At 45.3% G+C, this 13692-nt stretch overlaps 1 protein-coding gene across 7 annotated transcripts in view; it reads left to right on the forward strand.

Annotated features, from left to right (window-relative positions):
* MTMR3 (myotubularin related protein 3) overlaps positions 1-13692 on the forward strand; it is a 2389252-nt gene that overhangs the window by 1572271 nt on the left and 803289 nt on the right. For all 7 annotated transcript variants that reach the window (XM_069619294.1, XM_069619290.1, XM_069619289.1 and 4 more), the window contains one exon: positions 4879-4992. In XM_069619294.1, the coding sequence (XP_069475395.1) occupies positions 4879-4992 (114 nt within the window). The remainder of the gene's footprint in view (positions 1-4878; positions 4993-13692) is intronic.

Genomic DNA, 13692 nt, shown 5'->3' on the forward strand with positions numbered 1-13692 from the left:
ATGCAATCTGCAACTGCACCCCCTACAAAGGATCAGACACATTCTTCCTCCTAATGATTTCTGCATCGCAGTCCAAGCACTTGTTCTCTCCAAGCTGGACTATGGCAATGCTCTCCTCACTTGACACCCCAGGAGCACACTTGCCCCCTGCCCCCCCACAAGCCATAAAAACTGCAGCATCCAGACTCATCCTTCACCCACCAAAACATTCACATATTACCCCAGCTCTTGCTCAGCTTCATTGAATCTCTGTACCTCAAATAATTGCCCTCAGTGGGCTCTGCAATGTTTTCAAAGCCATCCATCACAAACACCTGATAAGATATTTCTAGAATCTGGCCTGGTGGACAGATTTTTGGAGGCTGGCCTAATTCTAGTGAACATGGAACTCTGAGAGGTTAGCCAAACCCCAATTAAGGTAAACGTGGAGAGAAGCCAATGCTATTTTCAGGAGAGTGTGAGTGGGGTCTGAGGTACTCGATGAGTCCACACAATATAATACACAATAATTCAATTAAGGCAGGAATGTATCAAATGCAAATATTTATTCTAGGCCTTTACACACACACACTAAAACAATATTATCACAAAATACTCAATAATAAAAATATATACAATTACCATAGGTTCTTAAAATGCATTCAAATGACTTAATCAACATAAGAGGTAGGTACATTAATGCAATAAAGATGGAACCAAGTCACAAGTGAATTCTCCTAACTTAAGCAGTCCAATCCCAAAGATGATTGTGTCCTTGTGCCCAAAAGTCAAAGGAGCCACAATGCTTCTCCCCAGAATGTAGTCTCTGTAGGTAAGTTTTAATTTTACTTTGATTGTGCAAAAGATATTCAACAAGGTTAGTAGGTAAGGAAATTGTGTTCTTATCTGTCAGGAATACTACCCAGATTCGACTAACAAAAGGCAGTGCAATGGAATATTAGGATGCACAGGACGGGTTCCCAATGTTATCATATGGAGGACAGGGGGGTGGGGGGGCGACAAATGCTTTGTGTTTACTTAGCCCCCGGCTCTGATTTTTCCAGATTACTTGATGGGTTGACTGGCAGTTGGATTTCCTGCAGTTGGTTCTGGTGAGAGGGGCCCAGGAGCTGCGGGTGCAAGGATTCTTCCTGTCAGGTCCAGATGTAAGATACAACCCCTGGCGATGGAGAAATGCAAGGTTCACTGATAAAGGCTTCTTCAGGACAATTCAAAGGATGGCGAAAGGCGAGTTCCAGCTGTCAAATCAGGGACAATTATTGCTTTCAATCATGTCCCACACCTAGACTCTGACATCACCATTGTTGAACGGGACTAGGCCGTCCCACTCCCTTCCTGAACCACACACAAATACAAAGGAAGCACTATCCAGCGAAAGCCGCAGCCTTCCTGTGCTAGTGCTTGACTGCATATGGGATTTCCTGACATGGCAAGGCAGGAAGAAGTCCAAACTATTACATGGCCAAAGAACAAGCAAAGGTCTTGTGGGACACAGCCATTTTAGGGAAGTAGCCACATTTAGTAGCCTTACGTGGTAATCGCAAATGTGCACATTAGACACAATGTAAAAATAGGTCTGCTGCCGCCAGCTTGTCTTTTGGCACATACAGAAGTAACCAAAAACCCCAAGTGTAAAAAGCTAGGGTGATGCAAAAGTATTCCCCATGTCACAAGTCTAGGCGGAGAGCACAGGGCAGAGGCTATCTCTCACTGTATGCAAGTAGATTAAGGGAGATTCCGAAGAAAATGCTAGCATATAACAGAGTAAAGGTACATACCAAGCTGTTAGTTGAAACAGGTATTCACATGAACTGCAGGAGCAGGCTGTAAACAAAGAGACGGAGAAAAGACAAGCAAGTACACTGGGCGACTTGGATTGATCAGAAATAAGGGTGTACTGGAATATGATAAGGGGTCTCCAGGGATTAAGGAAAGCCCTTGGGATAGGTACCGGCAGATTACTCTTAACAACAGTCATACAGCAACGTCATGACTTAGGCGTGCCGAGGAAACTGTTATTCTCCGTGCAAGGGTAAAACTGAAAGACCATATACTGAGGCAGGTAAGACTTCAACGGACTAGGTGAAGGCAACAGAAGTCTTCCCTTATGTGATCTGAACGGAGACCAACCCGGGGTGACACTGTAAAACGGATTCAAGTGGAGACACCACAGTGGACCAAGATGTACACAAGTAGAAAGCAGCGTTGAAAGAAATAACCAGGTACAGGACAGAATAGGATATCAGAAGCTAGAACAGGCAGGTTGCAAGGCAAGGAGCCCAGAGGAACAGGGCAGAAGGCAGAGGTGTGTGGCAAGGCTGCCAGGCAGGGAAGCTCAGAGGAGAAGGGCAGAAGGCAGCGGAGTGCGGCAAAGCCGTCGGGCGGGAGCCCAGAGGAGCAGGGCAGAAGGCGGGAGAATTTGGCAGAGCCACCAGGTGGGAACCCAGAGGAGCAGGGCAGAAGGCAGCGGAGTGCGGCAGAGCCGCCAGGTGAGAGCCCAGAGGAGCTGGGCAGAAGGCTGCATCAGAATGGAGAGGGAGCTGCAAGCATCAACAGCAACAGGAATGAAAGGCCAAAAGAGGATTTCCAGGAAAGGTAAAAAACTGGTAACAGGAGCACCAGAACGAACTCCCAGTGGAAGCAGTTGACTGACAACTGCTTCTGTTCAAAGTGAGCTTATAAAGGCCCTCACGGCCAGCAGGGTGGCGCTGATTGCAGACTCTGGCAGCTGTGTTCATTTAAGCCCAGCCCTGGCTTCAGTAGCCTGCAAGAGTAGCAGCAGTGGTTTCTAAGCAAGTCCTCTTCAGCTCTCTGCAGCCTAGCCTGCAGTAGCTTGGAACAGGTGAATGCAATCCTGCAGTAGCTTGTAACAGGTGAATGCAATCGGGCCCTCGGCAGATCTTAGTAGCTTGTTGCAAACTAATGTATTTAGTATGCCTCCTCCAGCCCTCTGCCTTTTGGACAGCATACATGCCCCAGAATGCATCTACTGGTTTAACCCAAAAGCCGAAATTGGAACATGCAATTAGATTAGTCCAAAACTGCAGCGGTAAAACAAGGAAATAAAAGCAGAGGCGCATGTAGCGGTGCTGGGTGGCAGGCGAGTAGGATCGTGACACCCCATTGCACTGCATTGTAAATTTAAAAAGTTAAAACAAATGTAAAAGATAAAAGGGAAACCTAGTTTCCTAGTATTGAAAGTCTGAAGGACTGATCGGTTTCCCCTTAACAAATGAGCACAAAGTAGGGGAAGGCAAGCAAAAGGATTTACTTCCTCAAAAAGTCAGTACATGTTCAAAAGCAAAACGATTGGGGGTCCATAGAAACTATGGAGGGAAAGTTGCCAAAAGAGACATCTTTCCTAACAAACCCCATCTTACCATTACATACTCAAACCCATCACCCACACAAACGCCAGACAATTAAGCCAGCATCTCCTACACATTCCACTCTGCAAACTAACACACTGGGCACCCAGGGCATGGAACACCCTACCTCTTCACATCCACACTACACCTCTTTCAGAAAGGGCCTCAAAACATATCTGTTTCTTCACACAAAACCCACCGCCCCTCCATCTCCTCTCCTACCACTTGTTTATTCTTATCTTTCTGTAGTATCCTGAAAATGTTTTGTAACTTCTGCATCACCGCCCACCTTTTTAACCGTGAAACCCTGCCAGGCACTCTCAGACCCTTTGAATAGGGCCCGCGCTGAACATAAATTCTAATGAAATGATGTAAACCCCCAACCCTTTCGCTGCATGAGGTGGCAGCGGGACAACAATGGTGGTTTGCTTTTCAAAATGTCCCAGGTCGTGTAAGTGGGCTCTGGCCTGAATGCCCCTAAGATAAGTTTAGTCTCTAGTTGGTGGGTTGTTCTACATGTCCCGGGTGGTCTAGAGGCCCAGCACCAATCTCCTTTTGGGTGGGCCGATGCTGGTGTGCAGTGCGCAGTGCTGGAAACAGTCATTTGGGAGCTCTGGCTCATCCGTCTGATGCTTTCCCTCCTTCTGAGCTGTCCGAAAGCCTATCACATAGTTCTGACCGGTAAGCACCCCCTCCTGCTCGCTTCCCTTTAGTCATCCCTCTCCGTCCGAGTGTTGAGATTGCTTTTTGTGGGGCGCTGATGATTCTATTTCTGTGTGGGGTTTTTCTCTCTTGCCAAGTGCTCTGCCAGAAAAGAAAGATAAGACTAGGCCAGCACTTGGTTTCAAAGGGATGGGCTGATGCAAATGGGTACTTCATATATACAAGTTAGCACATGGGAAGGAGGACAGGAATTGGGCCCCACCCAACTGCCTCTGTCCCCTCTGGGGTAGGGCTGGCTGTGGATTCCTCCCGGGAGGCCTTCCACCCCAGGCTGAGAGGGGGTTCCCATCCCCTCTTGACACAGTAAGGATACTGGTCTTGTCACATAGTTGAGCAATCATTGCTCATCCCTGTACTTATACAAGCAGTGTAGTCCTTTTTATCGCAACCAGTTTAACATTAGCCAAATGAATAAATCATATGTGCCAAATTGTAAGGAGCAATGGATTTGCCTAAATTTTGATTATGGTGTTTGAAGGCATGAGGAGTTGCAAACACGAATCCAGCCGGTCATTAAGTAAAGCTGCATAGGAAATGTTTGCATGCATATTTAGTCAGCATCCCATCTAATTACCCAGCACAGCTGGTGTCTGCTGTAGGCTCTGCATATGTAGGGTAATAATTTAATTCAGTGAATGCATATGTTACACATTATTCTATGATCTTTCACGGTTGATGCACACTTAATTTAATTTCTGCTTATTTCTCTATGCTTCTTCTGTGAATGTCCCCAGGGCTTTCTCTTCCTGAACGCTGCATTTTCCTTAATATCCTTCTCATTCTGCAGGTTATGTGCCAGCTACCCTCAGGAGCTAATTGTACCAGCATGGATTACTGATAAGGAGCTAGAGAGTGTTGCAAGCTTTCGATCCTGGAAGCGTATCCCATCTGTGGTGTACAGGTAAGTAACTTAGAGGCTGTTGGCGGTATAAGTGTAATGTATATGGCAAATAGACGCTATATAAGCCTTGTCTTAGTGGTTTGATTGATTGGCACTGGGTTAAGGGTTTAAAATGACTGTGCATGTTCAAATAAGGCCAGGGCTAAAACATTTTGTAATCTTACTATTTTGTAATTTAGTTGATTACAAACCTTTTGCAAGTATTCATCAAGATGATCGGCTTTTCATTGGTTATGCTGGTCAAGGATTAGGTTTAGCAGTCACAAAACAAACCATCTCTAGATGGATTGTTGTGTGTATAACTGAGTGTTACTTGTTGGCAGGCAAGGATTCACTCGAAGGTCTGAGGGCACATTCCACTAGAGGGGTGGCTCCTTCCTCGGCTCTAGAAAGAGGTGTACCAATGAGGGACATTTGCAGAGCGCCAACATGGAAATCCCTTCATACATTTAGTAAATTCTTCTGTGTAGATTCTTTTTCATGAGCAGAAGCCAAATTTGGCAAAATAAGTACATTCTTGGCACCCTCTGCCTAACTCCAACTGATTTGGGAGTCTATCAAAGATGAGGAATACGTGGGAGGACACAGTCCATTTGAAGAACAAGTTCCATACCCGTGGTAACGTTCTTTCAACTGGATGTTCCACCCACGTTTTCCTCAGTGCCCTCCCATCCATCTTCTCTTGACTAGAATTTTCGTGTCTTGCACCTTCCTTTCTCGCAACGTCAAGACTGTATCCTCCTATGACACAGCATGCTAATTAAAGGAGGAAAAAACTAAGAACTGAAGCAACGGTCAGCGCACATGCTCTATATGCCAGCGTCAACGTCACGAGGGATGCTGTGGAGACAGTTGAGGACCAAAATTCAACACTGCACGACGCTCTACCCTATGAAAAACAAATTCTGACGCAAGTTGCTAGCAGACTTGAATATATCAAGATGAGGAATACGTGGGACAAACATCCAGTCGAAAGAACATTACCATGGGTAAGTAACTTGTTCTTCTAAATCATGTCTATCCTGAAAGCCTTGGATTCAATCCCTGCAACGACTGGAGGACGCTCATTTCGTTTTCAGACCCACACAAGCTGCCTGGTCCCAAACCATGACCCTGTGAATGCATCTCCTGCTAGTCAGTGAACCTTAGAGCCACCAGTGAGCATCGCAAAGTTTTCATCGTTCTTCATAAGAGCGCTAAAGCACTTTTCTATGCTTCAGCTTCCTCTGATCTCAGGCCCATGAGACAGACACAGAATATCAAATGAAAAGGCGCTAGAGATGTTAGAAAAGTGTTCTCTTATTAGCAACTTTCCCTCTATTTTTATGGACCCCCAAACTTTTTGCTTTTTTAACTCTGTCCTGACTTTTCCCAGTGCAGTGAATGGAGGCTACCAGCTTGTCCTTCGAGTTGTCTCTGCAAAATGTTGGCGTCCCAGCATTCAAGGGACCCGAAATCCAAGGCTGACTCAGACAACTGTGTCCCCTCCTATCGCCGTGCAACAGTGACAATCACCTGAAACCACTTCCTGCATCCAGTCGTGTGCTGAGAGGAGGCATGCACCCGAGTGGTCTGCGTTCTTCGACTGGAACACGTTGCACCAGCATGTGTGGGTGACCAGGCTTTCACTTGAACCTGCAACTCCTGGCCATTGTGGTCTTGAAGAAACGGTGGGAAAAGTGACCTCTGACGACCTGCAAAGTCCCAAGAAAAACCAGATTATAGGGGTGAGTTACAGTTTTACTTAACATGTGTAATATGGGACCACTTTGAAAATTATTTCCAGGGCCTCTTTTGGTTCCTAGTCCACCTCTGTTTCTGACAGTCATGAGGAGAAAGGGACCACTCTCAGCCTGGGGCAGGAGGCCTACAAAGGTATTTGCCAGAGTCAATCATACCCCAGAATTGGGAGGGCCCTAGACTTCGTCCTCCCCTCAAGTTCCTGGTTGCAAGTGGGGGTACTGCTCTGAATCATCCTGTACCTACCTTACACTCAGCTGGTCAGTATTCCCTTCTTTTTCAGAAACACTGAATCTAGCATCCAGAGGCGAAATTTGCTTTTCCTGTTTATTTGTATTTTGTTGTTTGTGGAAAGGTTTTTAGATCTGCAATCTATGACAACAAATGAAATGATCTTGTCCAGTTAGTCAATTGTTTTACACATTACCACATTTAATAAACTATTTTTGTAATGAGTCTGATATCTGGTCCCACTATTAAATTGTTTTGGCTTTTTGAGGCTGTCATGTTAATTTGAATATTGCATGAAAACACTGCCAATCATTTTGCCATCGGCGTAAAGAGGGGGTAATCAATTTCTCATATTATGTATATGTGCTTCTGTAAAGATACAGAAGAAATAGTCACAATATCATATATTCATGGACTGTAAGGCACTGAACAAAGAGAGATCATTATACACAAACGTGGTTCCTGCTGGATATGTTGAATTATCGCCTCAGGAAACATGGTCAGTCTTGATGACAAGCACGAATAAGAAGCTGACTGTCTGAATATTACAATTTTGGTTTCATGTGTTTGGGAAAAGTAATCATTTACCTTGACTGTTGAAGGATCGTAAAGGAATTGGACCGGAACTTGACAACCAACAGTACTTGCCTATTTAAGATCATGTCGTCTAAGCAATAAATCACTGAATACCCAAAATGGTTAAAGTAAAAAAAAAAAAAAAAAGTTTCGACTATTTTATGTTTATTTTTTTATCAACTCTTTACCAACTCTTTATTCTTCTATCTCAATTACCAAATGAAGAAAGTTTTTGTAATAAAAACTGTAATCATTTTAATTAAAAAAAAAAAAAAAAAAAAAAAAGGAACGGAATAATGTTAATATCTGCGCATTGACCGAAACTTGGGGTTCCAGTGCAGCGGGCCAGTCCCTCCACCTTGCCATACCTGATGGGAATGCTATGCTTCCACAGGACAGAATAGAAGGTAGAGGGGGTGGGGTAGCCCTGACTTTTAATGCCGACTTCAGCATCTGGAAAGTACGTGGCCAAATAATGAGCTGCATTGAGTCTCTGCATGTTAAGTTGGGTTTTAATGCAGAATCTACAGTCAATTTGCTTTTAATTTATAGGCCTCCCTCTCTAACCGAAAACTTCATCTTGGCGCTTTCTAATTATTTGTTAGCCAGCCTCAAGCCAAACTCTTGCTTTGTTCTATTGGGAGACTTTAATTACTGGTTGGGTCATGTAAAAGATGATCTGGTGGTAGAACTGGAGCAGGTCCTTACTGACCTGGGATTTGAGCAAATAATCCACGCTCCCACCCACAATCTGGGTCATACTCTCGATTGGGTTTCAATGTCTGTTACTAGCCATGATTATCAGGTCATCCCCTGCCCCTGGTCTGATCATGCCTTTGTGCTGTTCGCCATTATGGCTGATTTTCCCATGAAACTGAATAACTGAAGACCGCAGGTCACGTTGGCTAGAAATCTGAAGTTACTTACCCGTGATAAAATTGAACCTCTACTTGATCCTGCTATTAACTTTGTTGACATCAATTCGGCAGCTACAATGTCTCATTCTCGTGTAGCAAATCTTGACCTTATAGCTAATTTGCTTGCACCATTGAAACAGAGAAAAAATATTGAAGGAAAGATCAGTAAACCCTGGTTCTCAACGGAGCTACAAAAGTCAAAATCCTCATCCTTCAAGCTGTTCAATGCATGTAAAGCAAACCCTTGTTCTGGGTCAGTGGCAGCTTATGAAACAGCTGCTAAGTCTTATAAACTGGCGATTGTGGAAGCGAAAAAAGAACATCCACAATTCGAGAATCCAGAATGCCAAGTCAGATGTCAAAGAACTTTTTAAAATTCTAAAAGAACAAGGGAACATCCCTCAGCCACTGGCACTGCCGCTAATTAAGGATGCTGACTGGTGCCTGGAAATACAAAATGCCATGCAAAATAAGTTAAATGGCAATAGGTCAGATATTTTTAAAAAAGATGTTCCTTCCTTTGCCACTAGTAGCAGCGCAAAAGGGTCTTTTACTAGATGTTCCTCGATCCCCCAATTTAATGTCTCCCCTATTACGGTTGTTGATTTGGCGGGTGTGGTAGAACAGTTGAAGGCTACCAGATGTTAATTAAATACTGTCCTCCTTTTTTATTGTAAGCCATTTGTAAATACAGGAGAGTTTTGTTTCAGTCGACATTAAAAAAAAAAAATAGCCTGGGTTACCCCCATTTAAAAAAAAAAAAAAACCTGGATCAGCCAAGGAGTTTCTGCTCAACTATAGGCCCATAACAAACACGCTGTTCCTGTTAAAAATCCTGGATCGCATTGTCTATAATCAGATCGCTCAACATCTGAATACGTTTCCTGTCCTCAATCATTACCAATCAGGATTTCGACAAAGTTTTGGAACTGAGACATCACTTCTTGAGCTCAAGTCGAGGCTCCTGGAACGCAAGGGTTTATCATCTCTTTTAATATCACTAGATCTTTCAGCCGCATTTGATTTGGTTGACCACGCCATTCTGGTCGCTAGAATAGTAGAGGATGCCAATTTCTCTCCAGCTGCCGTTCAATGGATGAGCTCCTTCCTAGACAATAGAGAAAGTTAAAACATTGTTCCAGGAGTCCCGGGCTCACAAGGCAGTGCAGCAGGGCCATCATGCCTTACATTGGTTAGCCACAACCATGGCTCCCCCCCCCCTCAAGGGGAAGATTTGTGCTATGGAGGGAGTTGTTTCCAGTCACCTGCCAGCAAAATCAAGTGCGAAAAATACAAGTACCAGAATCCTCAGAGCTAATTAATTTGTTACACCTGAAACAGAAATGCAGACCCGCCTGAAAAAACACAGAAACTCAGCCTCCCTGAAGATTGATGAAGTCATGAAAACGTGCATTAGGAGGAGAAGCTAAAGACTGGTAACGGAGCGCCTGTCTTCACATCTTTAAATAGAGAAAGTAGTCTTCTTTGAGGAGGCGGAGGCCTCACTGGTCACTGTTAACTTTGGAGTGCCACAGGGAGAGTATCTCTCCCTCCTTGTACAACAATTTTATGGCCCTATTCTTCGCTCTTCTAGAGCAGGAGGGGGTATGTTTTCCAACTACGCAGGAGACACTCAGTGTGTCGTCCCCATTGTTGGCACTCACTCACTGGACGAGGAGGAACTTAATAGAGTTGACACCTCGCCTTGAACAGAGACAAAACAGAGTTGATGATCGTGGGCACCCCTCAACGTTGTCTAAACTCGGCCCTCTCTACAATTGCTTCCTTCTGGGTGAGGTAAAAATAATACCTCAGAAGAAAGTAAAAATCCTAGGAGTGGTCTTTGATCAGCTGCTAAACATGAAGGCGCACGCTGGGAGTCTTGTCTCGGCGGCAGCCTACTATGTTAAGTTATTGGCTCATCTCAGACCCTTCATATCTCAGGACAATGCAGAGACTAACACTAGAGCAATCATCGGCACAAAGATTGAATATTGTAGTGGTCTTTTGGTTGGTCTTAGTAAAGTCGACTCTAATAGACTTCAAGTTGTTAAAAATGGCGCTGTCAGGGTGGTCGTTCGATTATCCCGCCGTGATCATATATCAGCGGCTAGACATTCTTTGCATTGGCTCCCTGTCGAGGCGCGTGCTCGGTTTTGATTCTTTCGATTACTTTCAAATGCAGACTTGGCCTTATGCCTTCGTATCTGCAAGACCTCATCTCTAACCAGGTCAATAGCAGATCTTTGAGGTCTAGTAACCAGAATTATTTGATCCTGCCCAGATTTAGGACTAAGAGGGTTGAAAGCGGAGGCTTCTTTATTGCAGCCCCAAAATCCTGGCATCTGCTTCCCCCTCTTCTTCGAGGCCAGGTCTCATTGAATGTACAAGCGATAATAAGAACAGGAGTAAGAAAAGAAGTAAGATCAAAGAGTGAAGGCGGAGTGAGAGATCGGAGGCATAATGACCTGGTGGGAGGAGACAAGTTGAAAGGACCAGTATAGTGAAGGGTCAGGTACCAGCAGGTGTGAAAAAAGTGAGGGTGACACCGGACAGAAGAAGGCACCATTCCTAACTCCTGAGAAAACTAAGCTGTGTTGGACAGGGAAAGTTAGAAGATACCTAGGGATTAAGGTAGCCAGCGTCTTAGGAAAAACACATAGTCCAGGAAGTGAAAGACATTTGGGGGTTACCGAACGAAGAGCTACTAACACCCCCACTAGGGACCTCTGAGTTAGGGAGACAGGGACAATGCCGGGGTAGACCATATAGACTGTGCCGGCCCAGATGCAGTGCCGGCCCTAGCGTCAACATTTTTTGGGGGCCCAAGGTGCTTTAATAAGTTTAAAATGTCAAGGCTTCCAAAGTAACTGTGACAAGTTCATAGGGCAGGCATCCTAGGCACCATATGTATTGTTTGGCAGGGGATATCACTTTTGTTCCTTCAGCTCCTTTGCCCACAGAGGTCTAGGGTTCAGATGCCTTCAAGCAAGCAGTCACAGGCGCCTTTTTCTCCCATCAAGGTAGAGGCACATCTGCACCCAGGTGCACCTTTCAGCCTCCTGGCTCCCCTCCTTCACCGCTGATCCAAGACCACCTTAATTTGTTTGAACCCTTTAACTGCCATGGGTTTTTCCCCATAGTACCACGGCCTTTTTTGGTGATTTCGGTATGTTGCCATTCAATGCCTTGTAACTTTTTTGTTATATGAGATATCTCGGCCATATTTGGCCTCTTTTTTCCCCCACATGTAGGAGGAATCCTAGGTTGCTGTAGGGGGGTGAGAGAAAATAAGCAAAAAGAGCGAAAAAGTTGTGTTTTTTTCAAAAAATGCCAATAAAATGATGTCCAAAAAAGCCTGTGGTCTTTTCCTTGTACGAGCTAGGAACAAATGGTTTGCTGTGCTGGATTCCCCAATTTTCTGGCTTTCATGAACAGGTTGAGTGTAAACGAAAAATCATTATTTTGATGTGGTTATCAACCGTTTTGTGAGAGATAGGCGATTCTGGCCATTTTTGCCAATTGGACATGCATGGACGGAATGGAAGAAAAGGGTAGGAAAGCCGAATTGGTGGACAGAAAGGCATACATTTCTGAAAAGTAGACTAAATTCCAAGTTTAGGAAGGGGTGATTTGCGTAGGTCGGGCAACAACTAGGTAGGGGAAAATGCCATAGATTGGGGGAAAAGCGGGAAAATGTCCAAGGTATGTGGTGGACATAGTTGGCTTGTTATGGCAATGTCTTCTATGAATTTTCAGAAAAACAATGCTCCGCTACATCCCCCCGACTCTTGCAGTTAGGAAAGCGCATATTTTTTGTAGTGTTTCACAAAACAAGCAATACCACAAGCCAAACACTGAGCCATGGTACACAGGCGTTTTATGCTTACGGCCTGAACAGACGTACTTAGCATGTGTAAATCGGGAAAACCAATGTGGTGAGAACGGCAAGCATACATTTTTTGAAAGACCATGGGCAGACCTTTTCAAGGGTAGGTGACTTGTGCAGGTTAAAAAAGCATATGGTGCCTAAAGCAGCGACTAAATTTAGTGCACATTTCGGAAATTAAAGGGTTGTGTGATAAAGGGCACCAGGAAATAGGTCAAAACTTTATGAAAACCACACAAACGCAACAAATGCCATACCTTCCCGCGTTCCCACACATGTCCCGATGAAAACGGTACCTCACATGTGTGGATGCACCTATCTGGGCGCCAAGGGGAAAACTTAAAACACAGGTAACCCCAAGTCTCTTCTGACAGCTGAATTTCACACTTTTTCCAGTCGGGCACACCATACTGATATGGGCCTCGGGTGTCCAAGCCACCAAGGAAAACAGGGAACCCCATGCATTACCGAAAAGAGGACACCCGTGGGAATCCACAGAGGTCTGACATGCGCAAATCGGCCCAGAATGTATTACCCAGAAAACCTGGCAAAGTCCGAAATTGGGTGAAAAAAACACCCATTTTCCACACATTTCACTCAGCTCACCCACCGAAACACGCCGCCACCAACACATGGCCTACTGTCCCGCGTTCCCACAGGTGTCCCGATGAAAACGGTACCTCATATGTGTGGGTGCACCTACCTGGGCGCCAAGGGGAAAGCCTAAAACACTGGTAACCCCAACTCTTTTTGCACAGCAGGATTGCAGGATTTTGACTAATGTACACACCATACAGATTTGGGCCTAGGGTGTCCAAGCCACCAAAGAAAATAGGGAACCCCATGCATTTCGGAAAAGAAGGCACCCGTGGGAATCCACAGAGGTCTGACTTGTGCAAATCGGCCCAGAATCTATTACCCAGAACCCCCAGCAAAGACCCACATGGGAGAAGGGTGCCCAAGGCCAGGGATATTGCCACCGACGTTGCTGGAGCCCTGGCTGCCCTGCGTTACAGCTTCTCCCCAACAGGGAGTCCCAGCAGTGTGCAAATACCTCCCCAAAGGGAAAAGCTGTAATGAAGCCCAACCACAACTCCAGGATGGTTGGAGGTGATGTCCCTGGCCTTGGACATCCATGTACCATGTGGGTGTACCGTCCCCTAAGCACAGCAGCAGCTCCAGGGAGCCCCGGCAGGATCCCCATCTGTAACATAGCACAGCCAGAGGTGGAGTCTGGGCTTGCAGACGGACAACCCACATGGGAGGGACCCGCTCCCAGGGAAACACCAATGTTCTGCTGGCATGGGGGGCAAATTGTGTCCCAGCCCACCAACATATCTGCCCAGA

The sequence above is a fragment of the Ambystoma mexicanum genome, chromosome 10, assembly GCF_040938575.1.
Source record: "Ambystoma mexicanum isolate Mex_15411 chromosome 10, UKY_AmexF1_1, whole genome shotgun sequence".
NCBI lineage: Eukaryota > Metazoa > Chordata > Amphibia > Caudata > Ambystomatidae > Ambystoma > Ambystoma mexicanum.